At 45.9% G+C, this 22,006-nt stretch overlaps 1 protein-coding gene across 17 annotated transcripts in view; it reads right to left on the reverse strand.

Moving 5' to 3' along the window:
- Positions 1-8,809: 8,809 nt before the first annotated feature.
- LOC124462865 (deleted in malignant brain tumors 1 protein-like) overlaps positions 8,810-22,006 on the reverse strand; it is a 67,420-nt gene continuing 54,223 nt past the window's right edge. For 6 of the 17 annotated variants that reach the window (XM_047014543.1, XM_047014555.1, XM_047014547.1 and 3 more), the window contains 19 exons: positions 21,236-21,622; positions 20,423-20,806; positions 19,578-19,901; positions 18,762-19,148; positions 17,946-18,332; positions 17,133-17,516; positions 16,288-16,611; positions 15,472-15,858; positions 14,659-15,042; positions 13,815-14,138; positions 12,999-13,385; positions 12,183-12,569; positions 10,737-10,784; positions 10,302-10,492; positions 10,053-10,201; positions 9,709-9,954; positions 9,474-9,633; positions 9,279-9,354; positions 8,810-9,184 (listed from right to left, as the gene is read on the reverse strand). In XM_047014543.1, the coding sequence (XP_046870499.1) occupies positions 9,165-9,184; positions 9,279-9,354; positions 9,474-9,633; positions 9,709-9,954; positions 10,053-10,201; positions 10,302-10,492; positions 10,737-10,784; positions 12,183-12,569; positions 12,999-13,385; positions 13,815-14,138; positions 14,659-15,042; positions 15,472-15,858; positions 16,288-16,611; positions 17,133-17,516; positions 17,946-18,332; positions 18,762-19,148; positions 19,578-19,901; positions 20,423-20,806; positions 21,236-21,622 (5,336 nt within the window). In that variant the 3' untranslated portion in view covers positions 8,810-9,164. The remainder of the gene's footprint in view (positions 9,185-9,278; positions 9,355-9,473; positions 9,634-9,708; positions 9,955-10,052; positions 10,202-10,301; positions 10,493-10,736; positions 10,785-12,182; positions 12,570-12,998; positions 13,386-13,814; positions 14,139-14,658; positions 15,043-15,471; positions 15,859-16,287; positions 16,612-17,132; positions 17,517-17,945; positions 18,333-18,761; positions 19,149-19,577; positions 19,902-20,422; positions 20,807-21,235; positions 21,623-22,006) is intronic. The other 11 variants (XM_047014548.1, XM_047014546.1, XM_047014550.1 and 8 more) reach the window with 11 other exon arrangements.

Below are 22,006 nucleotides of genomic sequence, written 5' to 3' on the forward strand. Positions count from 1 at the left end.
GTTTTTTCAATCACATGACCGTATGGTATATAGAGTAAAGAGGACCACTTTGGGCTGATCTTGTGTGGAAAAATAACAATATAGAGCAGCACGAAGAAAGTAAGAATACAGTATTGCCTGCACGAGGGAGAGGGAGACAAGTACCAGGACAAGGGAGAGGAGTGGAACAAGGGCAAGGGATATGGAGAGGAGTTAGAATGTGTGGTGCCGCTCAGAAAAGGGCCGGAGCTGGGGTAATACTGTAAATGGCAGCTATATTGCATATGTCTTGCAGTAATGTCCTGTTGCAAATGAAGCCTTTACTGCAGCAATTATGTTTCTGTTTTCTTCTTTTCAATATAGTTACCGTACATTCTACAAAGCTATACTAAGATGGGTCATTCATTTTTTGTTTGGAATTTCTGCAGCAAAAGAAACAAAATGGATGCATTTACTAGACCCAACAAAACAAAAAATTTAGAGGCTTCAAAAGAAACTGCATTGCAAACACAATCTATAATGTATAAACTGTGAGACCTGACACATATAAATGAATGCAGTTTCTGTAATTCGTTCTGATGTTAGTGTTTTTCATGACATTGTGCTATGATTGACTAAATGTTCCTGTGGAAATAGAACATGTGTTAGTGTTTTGGTAGACATGGTGTAATGTTCAGTATATTTTTGTGTTATGAAGATGAGTGTTTGAGTTTAGTTTACATTGTATGATTATGAGCATGAAATTGACTGTTTTGCCAATTGTTTGTGGTAGGTGTGGTGGTGCGTTAAGAACAGTGTAGTGTTGTTACTAAGTAACGCGTTACTGTGATTAAATTACTTATCCACTGAAAAAGTAAAGTAAGGGATTACTGTTCCTTTTTAGGTAATTTAATTACAGTTACTTGTAATGTACTTGCGTTACATACTGTAAATTAGTCAAACAGTTCTGTATAAATCAATATTAAATTAAAATCTAAATGTATCGTTTTAGGGTAAAAGTGAACACTGCCTCTTTAAAATCGTTAGCTGTCGTGCAGTTGCACGAGAGACGCGAGTTTTTGCTGCATAAGCGCGGGCTCTAGCTGTTTGAAGTGGAAGATTTCGGACTCGGCTGCAGCAAGTAGCTCTAGCTGTTTTACCAAATTGAAATATTCCAAGTACTTTACCTTTTTGTCACAGGTTAACAAGAACATTGATGTAAAGTGCAAGCTATGTCCTGGGGAGAAAAAACTATATGCGGCTGCGGCTAGCACAAGTACCCTACTGAAGCACCTCACAAGGCAGCATCGACGAACAGTTTTGAGTGATCCATGTTCATCATGAAAGTTTGCACAGACTAGGAATTTACTTTGGCATCGACAGATAACACCTCAGCAACACCTGTTAAGCAGGCAAAACTTGATTTTACGTCGCCAGTGCAGAAACTGTCTGAAGGTGAGCTTTAAAAAATATTGCAAACTAGATTGCAGAAAGAGATGCTACTGCTGCGTACTGTAGAATCCTGTGATGTCATGTTTAAGCTTTTGTGTTATGCACATATTGTTTGGTAACTAAAGATGAAAGAAGATTACATTTGGTTACAAGTTACACGTGTTACTAAAATGTTAAGTATTAGTAGGCTATGTTTTAAAAAGCTAAAAGGCTAAACGGTTCCAAGTTTGACTTGTTTTTAATTATTGAAAGACTTTGCTTTCTGTTGTCTATCCAGTCAAGGTTTTTAGGGATTGTAAGAAGTAATGCATTACATTACTTATTGAGTAATTAAATTACTTTTCAGACAGAGTAATTACAAAAGTAATTTAACTACAATATTGATGAAGTAATTAGTAATAAATAACTTTTTTGAAGTAACTTACCCAACACTGGTTAAGAGTTTAGGAAACTTGTTAGAAGTATTGAAAAAATTGTCATAGCGATTGTAAAAAAAACTCTAACTGCATGTCTTCCCAGAGATACCTTTCAGCTGCATAACAAGGTTTTGCCTGCATGCTTTATTTGAAATTAAAAGTAACATATGCATAATTTGCAAATCTGTCTCGACTTTTGCACGTTGTATTTGTGTGCGGAAATCTTTTGTAAAGTCTGTTGCCTTCCCCTGTTTTACAGTTCATTAAAACCTAAAAGCACAGGTATTTGAAATATAATATAAACTCTCAATGACAGGTACATACTGAACAGCACCAGCATCACCTGCTGTAAACTCTCAATGAACTCAATGAATCAACTTAGCAGAAATCGTACATACTACATACTGTACATGTGTTTGTATGAAACAAAAGCTATTATCATATTAATAAGATGAGTCATATTTAACTCAAAAGGTGCTGTAATACATACCATACCTCACACTTGTGTATACATCAGTTAGAACATCAATTAAATGTGCGTTTTCTAACGCAACCCATACTTTGTGGTCTATGAACTCACAAAAATACAGTTATTAAATAACAACAAAGTGTCGGGGTCTACAGTAGTACTTACATGCACTAGAGAGCGTAGATCTGATCCCTCTGCTCTCTCCTCTGTTAGAGAGATGACAGTCAACGTCTTTTATGTGGTTGTACACTGGTGTGATGTCACTAGGGTGTGATGTCACGTGGGGGTACAGGTGTCTGATCAGGAGGAAGAACACCCACCTGCTACAGGTATGTTTGGAGAGAAGCAGGGAGGGGAGAGAAGCAGGGAGGGGGAGAGAAGTAGCGAGGGGAGAGAAGCAGGGAGGGGAGAGAAGCAGGGAGGGGAGAGAAGCAGGGAGGGGAGAGAAGCAGGGAGGGGAGAGAAGCAGGGAGGGGAGAGAAGTAGGGAGGGGAGAGAAGCAGGGAGGGGAGAGAAGCAGGGAGGGGAGAGAAGCAGGGAGGGGAGAGAAGCAGGGAGGGGAGAGAAGCAGGGAGGGGGAGAGAAGTAGGGAGGGGGAGAGAAGCAGGGAGGGGGAGAGAAGCAGGGAGGGGAGAGAAGCAGGGAGGGGGAGAGAAGCAGGGAGGGGAGAGAAGCAGGGAGGGGGAGAGAAGCAGGGAGGGGGAGAGAAGCAGGGAGGGGGAGAGAAGCAGGGAGGGGAGAGAAGTAGGGAGGGGGAGAGAAGCAGGGAGGGGGAGAGATGCAGGGAGGGGAGAGAAGTAGGGAGGGGAGAGAAGCAGGGAGGGGAGAGAAGCAGGGAGGGGGAGAGAAGTAGGGAGGGGGAGAGAAGCAGGGAGGGGAGAGAAGCAGGGAGGGGGAGAGAAGCAGGGAGGGGGAGAGAAGCAGGGAAGGGGAGAGAAGCAGGCAGGGGGAGAGAAGCAGGCAGGGGGAGAGAAGCAGGGAGGGGGAGAGAAGTAGGGAGGGGGAGAGAAGTAGGGAGGGGAGAGAAGCAGGGAGGGGAGAGAAGCAGGGAGGGGGAGAGAAGCAGGGAAGGGGAGAGAAGTAGGGAGGGGGAGAGAAGCAGGGAGGGGAGAGAAGTAGGGAGGGGGAGAGAAGCAGGGAGGGGAGAGAAGCAGGGAGGGGAGAGAAGCAGGGAGGGGAGAGAAGTAGGGAGGGGGAGAGAAGCAGGGAGGGGAGAGAAGCAGGGAGGGGAGAGAAGTAGGGAGGGGGAGAGAAGCAGGGAGGGGGAGAGAAGCAGGGAGGGGAGAGAAGCAGGGAGGGGGAGAGAAAAAAGGACAACAGGTTCAAACTCGGGCCCTTGCTTTGGCTTTTGGGCATCAGCCTTAATGGTGCACACTCTTACCTGCTGGGTCACCTTAATGGTGCACACTCTTACCTGCTGGGTCACCTTAATGGTGCTCACTCTCACCTGCTGGGTCACCTTAATGGTGCTCACTCTTACCTGCTGGGTCACCTTAATGGTGCACACTCTTACCTGCTGGGTCACCTTAATGGTGCACACTCTTACCTGCTGGGTCACCTTAATGGTGCTCACTCTCACCTGCTGGGTCACCTTAATGGTGCTCACTCTTACCTGCTGGGTCACCTTAATGGTGCACACTCTTACCTGCTGGGTCACCTTAATGGTGCACACTCTTACCTGCTGGGTCACCTTAATGGTGCTCACTCTCACCTGCTGGGTCACCTTACTGGTGCACACTCTCACCTGCTGGGTCACCTTAATGGTGCACACTCTTACCTGCTGGGTCACCAGGACTCCCCAACATAGAGATGATCCTGACAGAAGTGAACGAGGCTCAGTCACTCTCTATGAAGGATTTATATTCTATGTTGTGGAGCACGTTACACTGCTGTGATACCAGAGAGAGTGCATGACATAGAGACACAACGGGCATTACCCATTACACTGCTGTGTGTACAGGGACAAAGCAAAACTCACTCATTCGATTAATTACTTGATTCAATTTCCTGCTATTATTAAAATGTGTTGTTTTTGTAACCATGAAACGCCGTAGACCCCTCAGTTTGCGTTCTGATTGGACGATTGCCCTTGGCTCAGTTTACCTTAGTTCCCAAGAAGGCAAAAAATGCAACTACACTCACCTAGCAAGTTTCTGTGTCAAGTGAACATCACACAACTCTTACATTCCTACTGTATGATTGTGTCTCACTTCCAGTCACTGTCAAGTTATCTGATCTGCTAATCGGTTCCCAACAGTAGCGTGACTATGAGGGGGCGTCCCCCCAGATTTCAGATTGCTTACAAGAAACAAAATCAAGGAAATGTTGATATATATCGTGTGTATATATAAATATATACACACACACATTTTTGGGGGGAGGCCACATCATTTTCAGATGAGACCTTCCAAAAATAAAATGCTGCGTTCTTCCCTGGTTCACAGCAAACGGTGTGATTTAGTTTAAAACCTGTCTGGGATGCCTTTATTGGGGGATGAACTCATCTTCATTCATTGAAACAAACGTGTCCCCACGGTGTGATCTTGAGTGGTGTAGAACCAGAGGCGGACTGGCCATCGGGGATACCGGGAGAATCCCCGGTGGGCCAACACTTCTATTACCAACCGCCCTCTGACATCGCCAGCACCTCTTATTATTTCACGTCACAGCTAAAATATGTATAAGTTGATCTAAGACCTTTTGTAGTCTAGAATCACTGACTGAGTTTTATACTGCTCCTCGCGATCTGTATTCACACTCATGATGCCGATTTTTTGAAAACTTTCTGACGTGTTTTCTGAAATGTGTTCTTACGGACTTCGGAAGTTTAACGTAAGAAATTAAACAAATATGATGTAATTTCTTTGTAATCATCCAAAATCATGCGAAGTGTATGGGGATTTTTTCAAGTAGCCCAATGTCGATACGTGCGATGCATTGAGTGGACAACTCGCCGTGTTTTGAGTGGGCTGGTCTGACAGTATAACTCCCGGGCCACTTTTTCCCCCCAGTATGTCCCCTAGAACAAAGAAGAGTGTCCCCACAGTGTGATCTTGAGTGGTGTAGAACAGAGGGAAGTGGAGGACAGGAAGGGGTTACGTGTGGGTCAGGGAGGACAGGTGAGCACATACAGGTCCTTCTCAAAAAATTAGCATATTGTGATAAAGTTCATTATTTTCCATAATGTAATGATAAAAATTAAACTTTCATATATTTTAGATTCATTGCACACCAACTGAAATATTTCAGGTCTTTTATTGTTTTAATACTGATGATTTTGGCATACAGCTTATGAAAACCCCAAATTCCTATCTCAAAAAATTAGCATATCATGAAAAGGGTCTCTAAACGAGCTATTAACCTAATCATCTGAATCAACTAATTAACTCTAAACACCTGCAAAAGATTCCTGAGGCTTTTAAAAACTCCCAGCCTGTTTCATTACTCAAAACCGCAATCATGGGTAAGACTGCCGACCTGACTGCTGTCCAGAAGGCCATCATTGACACCCTCAAGCAAGAGGGTAAGACACAGAAAGAAATTTCTGAACAAATAGGCTGTTCCCAGAGTGCTGTATCAAGGCACCTCAGTGGGAAGTCTGTGGGAAGGAAAAAGTGTGGCAAAAAACGCTGCACAACGAGAAGAGATGACCGGACCCTGAGGAAGATTGTGGAGAAGGACCGATTCCAGACCTTGGGGGACCTGCGGAAGCAGTGGACTGAGTCTGGAGTAGAAACATCCAGAGCCACCGTGCACAGGCGTGTGCAGGAAATGGGCTACAGGTGCCGCATTCCCCAGGTCAAGCCACTTTTGAACCAGAAACAGCGGCAGAAGCGCCTGACCTGGGCTACAGAGAAGCAGCACTGGACTGTTGCTCAGTGGTCCAAAGTACTTTTTTCGGATGAAAGCAAATGTTGCATATCATTCAGAAATCAAGGTGCCAGAGTCTGGAGGAAGACTGGGGAGAAGGAAATGCCAAAATGCCTGAAGTCCAGTGTCAAGTACCCACAGTCAGTGATGGTCTGGGGTGCCATGTCAGCTGCTGGTGTTGGTCCACTGTGTTTTATCAACGGCAGGGTCAATGCAGCTAGCTATCAGGAGATTTTGGAGCACTTCATGCTTCCATCTGCTGAAAAGCTTTATGGAGATGAAGATTTCATTTTTCAGCACGACCTGGCACCTGCTCACAGTGCCAAAACCACTGGTAAATGGTTTACTGACCATGGTATTACTGTGCTCAATTGGCCTGCCAACTCTCCTGACCTGAACCCCATAGAGAATCTGTGGGATATTGTGAAGAGAAAGTTGAGAGACGCAAGACCCAACACTCTGGCTGAGCTTAAGGCCGCTATCGAAGCATCCTGGGCCTCCATAACACCTCAGCAGTGCCACAGGCTGATTGCCTCCATGCCACGCCGCATTGAAGCAGTCATTTCTGCAAAAGGATTCCCGACCAAGTATTGAGTGCATAACTGAACATAATTATTTGAAGGTTGACTTTTTTTGTATTAAAAACACTTCTTTTATTGGTCAGATGAAATATGCTAATTTTTTGAGATAGGAATTTGGGGTTTTCATGAGCTGTATGCCAAAATCATCAGTATTAAAACAATAAAAGACCTGAAATATTTCAGTTTGTGTGCAATGAATCTAAAATATATGAAAGTTTAATTTTTATCATTACATTATGGAAAATAATGAACTTTATCACAATATGCTAATTTTTTGAGAAGGACCTGTACACCCCCCCAGTTTAACCTTTTCATGGCTTCCAGGATTAATCTGATTGTTCATCTGACAGGTCAACAATAGAAAAATGCAGCGACACTAGCCACGGTGGTATATGTGCCAAATGAACAATGCATAACTTTCAAATTCTCAATGCATGAGTATCTATTATTTACTGGAACAAGCAAGTGACTTCCGGAACAAGCAAGTGACCTCCGCAACAAGCAAGTGACTTCCGCAACAAGCAAGTGACTTCCGGAACAAGCAAGTGACTTCCGGAACAAGCAAGTGCCCTGCCAGTCATGCTATGGACGACAGAAGCTTGTCACCAGTTCAATAGAGGGCACGAAGGGTACATGCAGTCTGTTCCATAGAAGATAATGCTAATGCAGATAATGCTAATGCAGATCATGCTAATGCAGCTAATGCTAATGCTAATAATGCTAGCAGTAATTAGCATTTTACTGTGAGCATGTACAGCCACCCAGTGGAACTTTTTAGATTAGGTTACAACGTTCCTGTGGGGTATTTTCTAGAGGGGATGGAAGCACAGGGGCATGACAGACAGTATGACATATATACAATTAAGCAGTGTAACATGTTCTGCTTTACAGACATCCGTGAGACGATGGGTTATTTGGCGCAAGCACTTTTGTAAGTCGCACTTGTTCCGGGAGTACAATGGTACTTAGGAATGGTTTGCTGAATCCAACGCTAGTTTCCTCAAGGTTCACAATGACTCTTGCTTAGACTGTTGCTCTTGTTGGTTAGTGGTAGCTGATTTAAACTGTTGTATTCTTCTTTTTTAGTTAATCCTATTTTTATTGCTTTCCTACAGGTACACCTGCACTTAGAGATTAATGTTGTGTAATTTTAACTTGTTTAACTACATGCTCTTATGGTTTCTTCCCTTTAGCACTATTTTTTGGTTGTTCACAATATGTACTTCTTGTTTTTGACTACCCGCAATGCTGTGGGGCTATCTTGTTGTTATTATCAGTGACCTATGCACTTTGTGAAGCTCTCTCTTGGAAGTCGCTTTGGATAAAAGCGTCTGCTAAATGAATAAATGTAAATGTAAATGTTGTAAAGCGGCACATTGAATTTGGAGCACTAACCCGTCACAAGTCAACATGTGCACAGGGATCCCTGACGAGGAAAACAGGAGGGAAGATAAAAACAAGAAAATAGAGCGCCGTGCTACTTTATTGCAGGTGGCCAATTAGCATTAATAGAACATGTGTGTCCATTTCCAGTTCAACAAAGTAGACAGCAGTGAATCAACCCCTAACTTTGATGAGAAATGAAGGTTAGACTCTAATCCCGTGCCACAGCAAACAGTACAACAAAGCTAGTCAAGCAGGTTTCTGTGCGAAATGTACGCTGCATTTCTGTCATGTCTCTCAGTTGGAGACATGTGTGTCAGGCTCCTGCACCCATGAGCTCCAGTCCAACATTCCACACACTTGAACGATGAAACAGCACATCAATCAAATCCAACAAGATAAGCAATGCTATTGTTTCTTATAACTGTAACTAGCTTGGATAACCAGATAACCAAGTTATCCAACAGCTTCCCATCAAAACAGCCTGAGGACCTGCCAGTCACACTATATAGCTTGAATCTTTTCACCAGAGTTTCCTAGATGCCATGGAAGCACAGGGCAATTCAGCAACACAATGCACACAACTAATGCTAACAGTACTCAGCATGTTCTACTGTTGTACATTAAAATGTTTACAGACATGCACAAAATGAATCTGATGATGAATGACAGTAAAAATCTGATAATAATGGTTATTTCTTTATTAGAGACAGAATTCATAAAGCCTTGATTATTACATAAACAATCCCTGCTTCGGTTCCAGATACATGATTAAGTTAAAGAAAAGTAGTACGTTAATTGAGTATACTTATTACCCAGTGTTCCCACTATTCCCTATAGTAAAAATGACTATAGAATGCAAACCTCTATAAACCGTAACCCACAATTTAATGTTTAAAGTTAATAATTTGCAGGGTGTTCTGTCATACTTTCTAGGGTTAACATTTTAAAAAGACAGGAGACAGGAGAGAGCCTGAGCTGGTTGCCATAGGGATGGTCATGAAGCCGTTCTGAGGGAGGTGTGACTTCATCAGCTCACTCCAGACTCTGGACCCCTGGAGGTCAGAGGTCAGGGACAAACATAGTGTTACCAGGGAGACCGTTACTATGATGACATTATGACTCATCATGGTTGTGGTTTATACTCACAGGTGATTGGTCCGATGGTGACGGGCTTGAGGGGTATGAGTTCGTCAACAGAGCGGACAGACCTTCCTGAACACATCTGTGGAGAGACACCAGAGAGAGTAGAGATTCAGAGAGTCTGAGAGTCAGAGAGACCAGAGAGACAGTCAGAGAGACCAGAGAGTCAGAGAGACCAGGAAGGAGGGTGGGAGGACTCACAGGAGAGCAGGAGGAGGTCCTCTGGTCACACAGGTTGAGGCTGCAGTGCAGGTAGACGTCCCTGTAGTCCCCCTGGAACAGGAACAGCAGCGCAGAGAAGCGAGCCTGGAGGGACAAGCCACTCTCCTCCACGGTCACCTGGTGACGGTCGGTAGAACACCTGGAGGAACAGGGGAGTTAGACAAACACACACACACACACACACACTTCTGTTCCCCTCTCCAGGGTCACGTACTTGTGCTGGATGAGGAAGTATTTCAGGAGGTCATCAGGATCAGGGGAGTGGGTGGCGTAGCAGTCCTCCAGAACGACCACAAAAGCCTCAGCGTCCGTCTCTTCAACAGACACGCCCACATGCAGGATGGAGCCCAGGGGCAGAGTGACTGGGCCTGCAGAGTAAGGAGCTGTGTAGTTGGCATCACGGAACAGAGACATGGAGGCCCTGGCCTGGGAACCCTCATCTTTCTCCGCACCTTCAAGACTGACAAGATATGGAACAAGTAAGCAACAAAGTCAGAACACACAAGTTAAAGTGGAAACTAAGTGTGTCAATGTTTGAGTTTGTGAGGGTCCACCTACTCCAGGTATGGTTTGATGGCCACATCCAGGCTGGCCTCTGTCTCCAGAGGATAGGAGCAGGAGAAAGGGATCCTCAGGGGTTGAACCATGGTCTCACTGACCGGGTAGACAAACAGACTGTTGGAGTAGATGGCGTGGCTGCCGTTGGTCTGGAGAGAGAAGGAAGAGGACAATAGGATTTACCCAGCCTGTGCAGGGTTGATCAATCAGGCAGAAACAGGCAGACTGGTAGAGTCACCGTGTCCTCACCGTCAGAGTGGTTCCACAGCTGCCCTCCCAGCGCTCCATCTGGAACCACACCGTCCCGTTAATCTCCTGATGGGCGGAGCAGCGGGCGTTGGCCAGGTGAGCAGAGGAGGAGTCCAAACGTTTGGCTGCTAGCTGAGACTTGAGGAGACCCACATCCAGGTAGCTCCTCCCACAAACCAACTCTGGGGTGACTTAAAAAAAAAGAGGGGACGTGAGAAAGAAAGTCAAGTAAAATAATTAACATCACACTCAAAAAAAAGTTAAATCCTCCTTTCACAGATACTGTCGAGACATACAGTACACAAATATGATTTCTCCTGCATACATGTCAAAGTTCATTTGGCAGTTGCACTGTGCTCCTTTTGTCTAGTTTAGAACACTTAATTCTGTCCACTCATAAGTCCAGGTGACATTAATCGCCGTGTTTACACTTACTGGTGGTGGTGGTTGGAGGAAGGGTGGTGGTGGTGATCACTCGAAAAACTTGGAAGAGAGGTAAACAACAACAACGCTAAGAAGCTGTCTAGAAATTGATCTGTAAATTAATTCTGAAAGATACATTTTAAGAGAATGACAAATGTAATGTTAAGGCGTGTTCAACAGAAAACACTTCACAACATGTACAACCCACACACCCCCAGAACAAGCAAATTGTGTTGGTAAATTTAAATACAATCCGCACCAGAAAATTCAGTCGTAATTTTGCACGCACGTTGATGTTATTGCGTGGATCAATACATTCTTTAACAAAGATACACACAGCTTGGACAGCCATCTAACTAGACAACATTCCCAATCAGGGTGAACACTCATGTTATCTAAACTATAGACCATAGCATTACACATATCAAAACAGAACGAACACAACAATAGAACTCCAAACAATGCTTATTTAACTAAGCTAATGCTAATAATAATAAAGTTAATTTAGTCGCTTTTCAGCTTCCCGCGGGGCATCTGGGTACCAAGAGCAATGCACGAGTACGTAACATTGTGTAAATGTTACACACTTCGGTTGTGGATGCTATGTCCAGAAATAAAGCCAAGTCGCTCATTTAGTGGCAGAATCCATTCTTATGTCTACAAAATAATTTTAGATATTTTATAAGTTTAGCTAGCTTGCAAATCCCAAGCATAGCCTAGGCCAGGGGTGGCCAACCCTGGTCCTCGAGAGCCTCAGTCCTGCATGTTTTAGATGTTTCCCTGCTCCAGCACACCTGATTCAAATGAATGGTCGTTATCCAAGCCTGAGAATGATCGTTCATTTGAATCAGGTGTGCTGGAGCTGGCCTAGGCAGACCGTTCTATGTGACAGTAGTCACAGTGAGGGCTGTTCCAATGGCATGTCAAGAAGAGCAGTGGTAAAATACAAGTTATGAAAAGAGACAGCGTCCGTGTCTTATTGTTCACACGATCATATCTAAAACAAACTTACAAAGAGCTTGGTTACACTACCAAAGTTGAATTAGTATTGCTGTTAGCAATGCTAACGTTATTTTGCTAGCTAGCCTAGCCTATAACATTTCCGTGGGTCTTGCAGCCGTTTGATTAACTGAAATGATTATGAAATGTTGCGTTCTACTAGCCATTTGCCTACTTTAGCAAGTCACTGTATTTCCAAGCCCTGGTAGTGTAACTGAGATGACACAGTAAATAATTCCTCTTTCATTTAATAAGTCAAGTGTTGAGCATAACATTAGCTGCAAGGTCTGTAGAGATCTTGAGACAAAGACACTTTTTTGTTCTAAAACCGGGCTATAAGCCGCTTCGAAATATAAGACGCACAAGCACACGAAAACTGTAAAATAGCAGTACAAACAGCGGCTTTTTTTACCGTAAAATATGGTACTGAAATTGAAACATGGAGGATTTAACACTCACCCTCACAGACGACCCCGGCATCTTCATGGTGTCTACAGTTGTGTGATCCAAAGCCCCGATGGCTGCACTCTGTCAGGGAGGACTCTGACCCCGAACATCTGACATTGTCCAGCCAGATGGGCCCGCTGCCCTGGCCGAAGCTGGCATGTGTTGGAGCAGAGACGGCGCTGCCACAGCCCAGCTGTCTGCACACCACCTGAGCATGGCTCAGACCCCAGATGTCGTCACACACCGTCCCCCACTGGCCCTGGTGGTAGATCTCCACTCTCCCAGAGCAGAAACTGTTTCCCCCGGCCAGACGTAACTCTCCCTCCGCTCCTGAAGGGGTGGTGGGTACCAGGGTGGTGGAGGGAGGAGGGGTGGTGGTGGTGGAGATCCCTCGACTCACTGTGGAAGAAAAGTAAACAACACGACTGGTCTAAAACAGCTGAGTGTTATTCTAAATAAATATTGGGAGAATGATGACCCGTAGATACCAGGTGCTCGTCAATAGTGAAAGAAAGTTCTATGTTTACTGAGAGGCAATGAATGTCAACTATGAACGAAAACATTGCAAATACATACAGTTTAAAATGATTTCAAACCTGTAAAATAAGTCGCACGACAACAATTTGGTTTGACAAACTTGTAGATGTAATAATCCAAGTATTTGTAACTTGTTAAGTAACAAAAAAACTGAATAGAATACAAATACGATCCTGAATATGTTTGAACTCACTGCTTGCTGGTAACTTAGGGTTCATTGGTGAAATGTGTATTTTGTGTGTCAATCATTGAACAGCCCTGCAGTTGAAACATGGAGGATTTAACACTCACCCTCACAGATGACCCCGGCATCTTCATGGTGTCCACAGTTGTGTGAGCCGAAGCCCTGATGGCTGCAGTTTGTCAGGGAGGACTCTGACCCCGAACACCTGACGTCGTCCAGCCAGATTTGCCCGCTGCCCTGGCCGAAGCTGGCGTGCATCGGAGCAGAAACGGCGCTGCCACAGCCCAGCTGTCTGCACACCACCTGGGCATGGCTCAGACCCCAGATGTCGTCACACACCGTCCCCCACTGGCCCTGGTGGTAGATCTCCACTCTCCCAGAGCAGAAACTGTTTCCCCCGGCCAGACGTAACTCTCCCTCCGCTCCTGAAGGGCTGGTGGGTACCAGGGTGGTGGAGGGAGGAGGGGTGGTGGTGGTGGAGATCCCTCGACTCACTGTGGAAGAAATGTAAACAACACGACTGGTCTAAAACAGCTGAGTGTTATTCTAAATAAAAACAGGGAGAATGATGACCCGTAGATACCAGGTGCTCGTCAATAGTGAAAGAAAGTTTTATGTTTACTGAGAGGCAATGAATGTCAACTATGAACGAAAACATTGCAAATACATACAGTTTTAAATGATTTCAAACCTGTAAAATAAGTCGCACAACAACAATTTGGTTTGACAAACTTGTAGATGTAGTAATCCAAGTATTTGTAACTTGTTAAGTAACAAAAAAACTGAATAGAATACAAATACGATCCTGAATATGTTTGAACTCACTGCTTGCTGGTAACTTAGGGTTCATTGGTGAAATGTGTATTTTGTGTGTCAATCATTGAACAGCCCTGCAGTTGAAACATGGAGGATTTAACACTCACCCTCACAGACGACCCCGGCATCTTCACTGTGTCTACAGTTGTGTGAACTGAAGCCTGGATGGCTGCAGTTCGCCAGGGAGGACTCTGACCCCGAACACCTGACGTCGTCCAGCCAGATGGGCCCGCTGCCCTGGCCGAAGCTGGCGTGCATCGGAGCAGAAACGGCGCTGCCACAGCCCAGCTGTCTGCACACCACCTCAGCATCCTGCAGGTCCCAGATGTCATCACACACCGTCCCCCACTGGTCCTGGTGGTAGATCTCCACTCTCCCGGAGCAGGCAGGGTTGCCAGAGTAACCGTTGACCAATCTCAGCTGAGCACTAGCTACAAAGTACAGACAGCAGCCCAGGGAAAGTTGCATTACGATCACATAATTACTAGATTATGTGTGTTCATTTCCTGTTTGCGAGCAACAGTAAAAACTGTTTTAATAGAGCAAACGTGAATAAATTCAATGGTGACGGAAGACTTGCCAGATCAATTGTATGCCGACACATTTTTTGAAAGATTGAATGAAAAATATACTAATCAGCTCATCTTAATTTCTGTGTTTGGGCACGTTTGTAACTGTGCCAACATGGCTAAGTTGATATAAATAATGAAACATCTTTCAACAAGCACACACCTGTCGTGGGCTCATTGTCTTTAACCCCTGTCCTGCTTTAGTTATGTTTGTGTGTTGTAGTGTTGTGTTTCTCCACTAGGTGTCACCTTTATTCTGCTCCTCCTTGTGACAGGTGTGTGTCATCACTAAGCAGTCTGACTGCCCACCTCTATAACCCAGTCTTCTGGGTCTCTCTCTGCCAGACTGTCTCGTGTGTGTTACCAAGCCTCTCACACTCACCCTCACAGACGACCCCGGCATCTTCATGGTGTCCACAGTTGTGTGAGCCGAAGCCCTGATGGCTGCAGTTTGTCAGGGAGGACTCTGACCCCGAACACCTGACGTCGTCCAGCCAGATTTGCCCGCTGCCCTGGCCGAAGCTGGCGTGCATCGGAGCAGAAACGGCGCTGCCACAGCCCAGCTGTCTGCACACCACCTGGGCATGGCTCAGACCCCAGATGTCGTCACACACCGTCCCCCACTGGCCCTGGTGGTAGATCTCCACTCTCCCAGAGCAGAAACTGTTTCCCCCGGCCAGACGTAACTCTCCCTCCGCTCCTGAAGGGGTGGTGGGTACCAGGGTGGTGGAGGGAGGAGGGGTGGTGGTGGAGATCCCTCGACTCACTGTGGAAGAAATGTAAACAACACGACTGGTCTAAAACAGCTGAGTGTTATTCAAAATAAAAACAGGGAGAATGATGACCCGTAGATACCAGGTGCTCGTCAATAGTGAAAGAAAGTTCTATGTTTACTGAGAGGCAATGAATGTCAACTATGAACGAAAACATTGCAAATACATACAGTTTAAAATGATTTCAAACCTGTAAAATAAGTCGCACGACAACAATTTGGTTTGACAAACTTGTAGATGTAATAATCCAAGTATTTGTAACTTGTTAAGTAACAAAAAAACTGAATAGAATACAAATACGATCCTGAATATGTTTGAACTCACTGCTTGCTGGTAACTTAGGGTTCATTGGTGAAATGTGTATTTTGTGTGTCAATCATTGAACAGCCCTGCAGTTGAAACATGGAGGATTTAACACTCACCCTCACAGATGACCCCGGCATCTTCATGGTGTCCACAGTTGTGTGAGCCGAAGCCCTGATGGCTGCAGTTTGTCAGGGAGGACTCTGACCCCGAACACCTGACGTCGTCCAGCCAGATTTGCCCGCTGCCCTGGCCGAAGCTGGCGTGCATCGGAGCAGAAACGGCGCTGCCACAGCCCAGCTGTCTGCACACCACCTGGGCATGGCTCAGACCCCAGATGTCGTCACACACCGTCCCCCACTGGCCCTGGTGGTAGATCTCCACTCTCCCAGAGCAGAAACTGTTTCCCCCGGCCAGACGTAACTCTCCCTCCGCTCCTGAAGGGGTGGTGGGTACCAGGGTGGTGGAGGGAGGAGGGGTGGTGGTGGTGGAGATCCCTCGACTCACTGTGGAAGAAATGTAAACAACACGACTGGTCTAAAACAGCTGAGTGTTATTCTAAATAAAAACAGGGAGAATGATGACCCGTAGATACCAGGGGCTCGTCAATAGTGAAAGAAAGTTCTATGTTTACTGAGAGGCAATGAATGTCAACTATGAACGAAAACATTGCAAATACATGCAGTTTTAAATGATTTCAAACCTGTAAAATAAGTCGCACGACAACAATTTGGTTTGACAAACTTGTAGATGTAATAATCCAAGTATTTGTAACTTGTTAAGTAACAAAAAAACTGAATAGAATACAAATACGATCCTGAATATGTTTGAACTCACTGCTTGCTGGTAACTTAGGGTTCATTGGTGAAATGTGTATTTTGTGTGTCAATCATTGAACAGCCCTGCAGTTGAAACATGGAGGATTTAACACTCACCCTCACAGACGACCCCGGCATCTTCACTGTGTCTACAGTTGTGTGAACTGAAGCCTGGATGGCTGCAGTTCGCCAGGGAGGACTCTGACCCCGAACACCTGACGTCGTCCAGCCAGATGGGCCCGCTGCCCTGGCCGAAGCTGGCGTGCATCGGAGCAGAAACGGCGCTGCCACAGCCCAGCTGTCTGCACACCACCTCAGCATCCTGCAGGTCCCAGATGTCATCACACACCGTCCCCCACTGGTCCTGGTGGTAGATCTCCACTCTCCCGGAGCAGGCAGGGTTGCCAGAGTAACCGTTGACCAATCTCAGCTGAGCACTAGCTACAAAGTACAGACAGCAGCCCAGGGAAAGTTGCATTACGATCACATAATTACTAGATTATGTGTGTTCATTTCCTGTTTGCGAGCAACAGTAAAAACTGTTTTTAATAGAGCAAACGTGAATAAATTCAATGGTGACGGAAGACTTGCCAGATCAATTGTATGCCGACACATTTTTTGAAAGATTGAATGAAAAATATACAAATCAGCTCATCTTAATTTCTGTGTTTGGGCACGTTTGTAACTGTGCCAACATGGCTAAGTTGATATAAATAATGAAACATCTTTCAACAAGCACACACCTGTCGTGGGCTCATTGTCTTTAACCCCTGTCCTGCTTTAGTTATGTTTGTGTGTTGTAGTGTTGTGTTTCTCCACTAGGTGTCACCTTTATTCTGCTCCTCCTTGTGACAGGTGTGTGTCATCACTAAGCAGTCTGACTGCCCACCTCTATAACCCAGTCTTCTGGGTCTCTCTCTGCCAGACTGTCTCGTGTGTGTTACCAAGCCTCTCACACTCACCCTCACAGACGACCCCGGCATCTTCATGGTGTCCACAGTTGTGTGAGCCGAAGCCCTGATGGCTGCAGTTTGTCAGGGAGGACTCTGACCCCGAACACCTGACATTGTCCAGCCAGATGGGCCCGCTGCCCTGGCCGAAGCTGGCAGATGTTGGAGCAGACAGGGCGCTGCCACAGCCCAGCTGTCTGCACACCACCTGGGCATGGCTCAGACCCCAGATGTCATCACACACCGTCCCCCACTGGCCCTGTTGGTAGATCTCCACTCTGCCAGAGCAGGAACTGTTTCCCCCAGCCAGACGTAACTCTCCCTCCGCTCCTGAAGGGCTGGTGGGTACCAGGGTGGTGGAGGGAGGAGGGGTGGTGGTGGAGATCCCTCGACTCACTGTGGAAGAAATGTAAACAACACGACTGGTCTAAAACAGCTGAGTGTTATTCAAAATAAAAACAGGGAGAATGATGACCCGTAGATACCAGGTGCTCGTCAATAGTGAAAGAAAGTTCTATGTTTACTGAGAGGCAATGAATGTCAACTATGAACGAAAACATTGCAAATACATACAGTTTTAAATGATTTCAAACCTGTAAAATAAGTCGCACGACAACAATTTGGTTTGACAAACTTGTAGATGTAGTAATCCAAGTATTTGTAACTTGTTAAGTAACAAAAAAACTGAATAGAATACAAATACGATCCTGAATATGTTTGAACTCACTGCTTGCTGGTAACTTAGGGTTCATTGGTGAAATGTGTATTTTGTGTGTCAATCATTGAACAGCCCTGCAGTTGAAACATGGAGGATTTAACACTCACCCTCACAGATGACCCCGGCATCTTCATGGTGTCCACAGTTGTGTGAGCCGAAGCCCTGATGGCTGCAGTTTGTCAGGGAGGACTCTGACCCCGAACACCTGACGTCGTCCAGCCAGATTTGCCCGCTGCCCTGGCCGAAGCTGGCGTGCATCGGAGCAGAAACGGCGCTGCCACAGCCCAGCTGTCTGCACACCACCTGGGCATGGCTCAGACCCCAGATGTCGTCACACACCGTCCCCCACTGGCCCTGGTGGTAGATCTCCACTCTCCCAGAGCAGAAACTGTTTCCCCCGGCCAGACGTAACTCTCCCTCCGCTCCTGAAGGGGTGGTGGGTACCAGGGTGGTGGAGGGAGGAGGAGTGGTGGTGGTGGAGATCCCTCGACTCACTGTGGAAGAAATGTAAACAACACGACTGGTCTAAAACAGCTGAGTGTTATTCAAAATAAAAACAGGGAGAATGATGACCCGTAGATACCAGGTGCTCGTCAATAGTGAAAGAAAGTTCTATGTTTACTGAGAGGCAATGAATGTCAACTATGAACGAAAACATTGCAAATACATACAGTTTAAAATGATTTCAAACCTGTAAAATAAGTCGCACGACAACAATTTGGTTTGACAAACTTGTAGATGTAATAATCCAAGTATTTGTAACTTGTTAAGTAACAAAAAAACTGAATAGAATACAAATACGATCCTGAATATGTTTGAACTCACTGCTTGCTGGTAACTTAGGGTTCATTGGTGAAATGTGTATTTTGTGTGTCAATCATTGAACAGCCCTGCAGTTGAAACATGGAGGATTTAACACTCACCCTCACAGATGACCCCGGCATCTTCATGGTGTCCACAGTTGTGTGAGCCGAAGCCCTGATGGCTGCAGTTTGTCAGGGAGGACTCTGACCCCGAACACCTGACGTCGTCCAGCCAGATTTGCCCGCTGCCCTGGCCGAAGCTGGCGTGCATCGGAGCAGAAACGGCGCTGCCACAGCCCAGCTGTCTGCACACCACCTGGGCATGGCTCAGACCCCAGATGTCGTCACACACCGTCCCCCACTGGCCCTGGTGGTAGATCTCCACTCTCCCAGAGCAGAAACTGTTTCCCCCGGCCAGACGTAACTCTCCCTCCGCTCCTGAAGGGGTGGTGGGTACCAGGGTGGTGGAGGGAGGAGGGGTGGTGGTGGTGGAGATCCCTCGACTCACTGTGGAAGAAATGTAAACAACACGACTGGTCTAAAACAGCTGAGTGTTATTCTAAATAAAAACAGGGAGAATGATGACCCGTAGATACCAGGGGCTCGTCAATAGTGAAAGAAAGTTCTATGTTTACTGAGAGGCAATGAATGTCAACTATGAACGAAAACATTGCAAATACATGCAGTTTTAAATGATTTCAAACCTGTAAAATAAGTCGCACGACAACAATTTGGTTTGACAAACTTGTAGATGTAATAATCCAAGTATTTGTAACTTGTTAAGTAACAAAAAAACTGAATAGAATACAAATACGATCCTGAATATGTTTGAACTCACTGCTTGCTGGTAACTTAGGGTTCATTGGTGAAATGTGTATTTTGTGTGTCAATCATTGAACAGCCCTGCAGTTGAAACATGGAGGATTTAACACTCACCCTCACAGACGACCCCGGCATCTTCACTGTGTCTACAGTTGTGTGAACTGAAGCCTGGATGGCTGCAGTTCGCCAGGGAGGACTCTGACCCCGAACACCTGACGTCGTCCAGCCAGATGGGCCCGCTGCCCTGGCCGAAGCTGGCGTGCATCGGAGCAGAAACGGCGCTGCCACAGCCCAGCTGTCTGCACACCACCTCAGCATCCTGCAGGTCCCAGATGTCATCACACACCGTCCCCCACTGGTCCTGGTGGTAGATCTCCACTCTCCCGGAGCAGGCAGGGTTGCCAGAGTAACCGTTGACCAATCTCAGCTGAGCACTAGCTACAAAGTACAGACAGCAGCCCAGGGAAAGTTGCATTACGATCACATAATTACTAGATTATGTGTGTTCATTTCCTGTTTGCGAGCAACAGTAAAAACTGTTTTTAATAGAGCAAACGTGAATAAATTCAATGGTGACGGAAGACTTGCCAGATCAATTGTATGCCGACACATTTTTTGAAAGATTGAATGAAAAATATACAAATCAGCTCATCTTAATTTCTGTGTTTGGGCACGTTTGTAACTGTGCCAACATGGCTAAGTTGATATAAATAATGAAACATCTTTCAACAAGCACACACCTGTCGTGGGCTCATTGTCTTTAACCCCTGTCCTGCTTTAGTTATGTTTGTGTGTTGTAGTGTTGTGTTTCTCCACTAGGTGTCACCTTTATTCTGCTCCTCCTTGTGACAGGTGTGTGTCATCACTAAGCAGTCTGACTGCCCACCTCTATAACCCAGTCTTCTGGGTCTCTCTCTGCCAGACTGTCTCGTGTGTGTTACCAAGCCTCTCACACTCACCCTCACAGACGACCCCGGCATCTTCATGGTGTCCACAGTTGTGTGAGCCGAAGCCCTGATGGCTGCAGTTTGTCAGGGAGGACTCTGACCCCGAACACCTGACATTGTCCAGCCAGATGGGCCCGCTGCCCTGGCCGAAGCTGGCAGATGTTGGAGCAGACAGGGCGCTGCCACAGCCCAGCTGTCTGCACACCACCTGGGCATGGCTCAGACCCCAGATGTCATCACACACCGTCCCCCACTGGCCCTGTTGGTAGATCTCCACTCTGCCAGAGCAGGAACTGTTTCCCCCAGCCAGACGTAACTCTCCCTCCGCTCCTGAAGGGCTGGTGGGTACCAGGGTGGTGGAGGGAGGAGGGGTGGTGGTGGAGATCCCTCGACTCACTGTGGAAGAAATGTAAACAACACGACTGGTCTAAAACAGCTGAGTGTTATTCAAAATAAAAACAGGGAGAATGATGACCCGTAGATACCAGGTGCTCGTCAATAGTGAAAGAAAGTTCTATGTTTACTGAGAGGCAATGAATGTCAACTATGAACGAAAACATTGCAAATACATACAGTTTTAAATGATTTCAAACCTGTAAAATAAGTCGCACGACAACAATTTGGTTTGACAAACTTGTAGATGTAGTAATCCAAGTATTTGTAACTTGTTAAGTAACAAAAAAACTGAATAGAATACAAATACGATCCTGAATATGTTTGAACTCACTGCTTGCTGGTAACTTAGGGTTCATTGGTGAAATGTGTATTTTGTGTGTCAATCATTGAACAGCCCTGCAGTTGAAACATGGAGGATTTAACACTCACCCTCACAGATGACCCCGGCATCTTCATGGTGTCCACAGTTGTGTGAGCCGAAGCCCTGATGGCTGCAGTTTGTCAGGGAGGACTCTGACCCCGAACACCTGACGTCGTCCAGCCAGATTTGCCCGCTGCCCTGGCCGAAGCTGGCGTGCATCGGAGCAGAAACGGCGCTGCCACAGCCCAGCTGTCTGCACACCACCTGGGCATGGCTCAGACCCCAGATGTCGTCACACACCGTCCCCCACTGGCCCTGGTGGTAGATCTCCACTCTCCCAGAGCAGAAACTGTTTCCCCCGGCCAGACGTAACTCTCCCTCCGCTCCTGAAGGGGTGGTGGGTACCAGGGTGGTGGAGGGAGGAGGAGTGGTGGTGGTGGAGATCCCTCGACTCACTGTGGAAGAAATGTAAACAACACGACTGGTCTAAAACAGCTGAGTGTTATTCAAAATAAAAACAGGGAGAATGATGACCCGTAGATACCAGGTGCTCGTCAATAGTGAAAGAAAGTTCTATGTTTACTGAGAGGCAATGAATGTCAACTATGAACGAAAACATTGCAAATACATACAGTTTAAAATGATTTCAAACCTGTAAAATAAGTCGCACGACAACAATTTGGTTTGACAAACTTGTAGATGTAGTAATCCAAGTATTTGTAACTTGTTAAGTAACAAAAAAACTGAATAGAATACAAATACGATCCTGAATATGTTTGAACTCACTGCTTGCTGGTAACTTAGGGTTCATTGGTGAAATGTGTATTTTGTGTGTCAAT

This window comes from Hypomesus transpacificus, unplaced genomic scaffold (genome assembly GCF_021917145.1).
Source record: "Hypomesus transpacificus isolate Combined female unplaced genomic scaffold, fHypTra1 scaffold_257, whole genome shotgun sequence".
NCBI lineage: Eukaryota > Metazoa > Chordata > Actinopteri > Osmeriformes > Osmeridae > Hypomesus > Hypomesus transpacificus.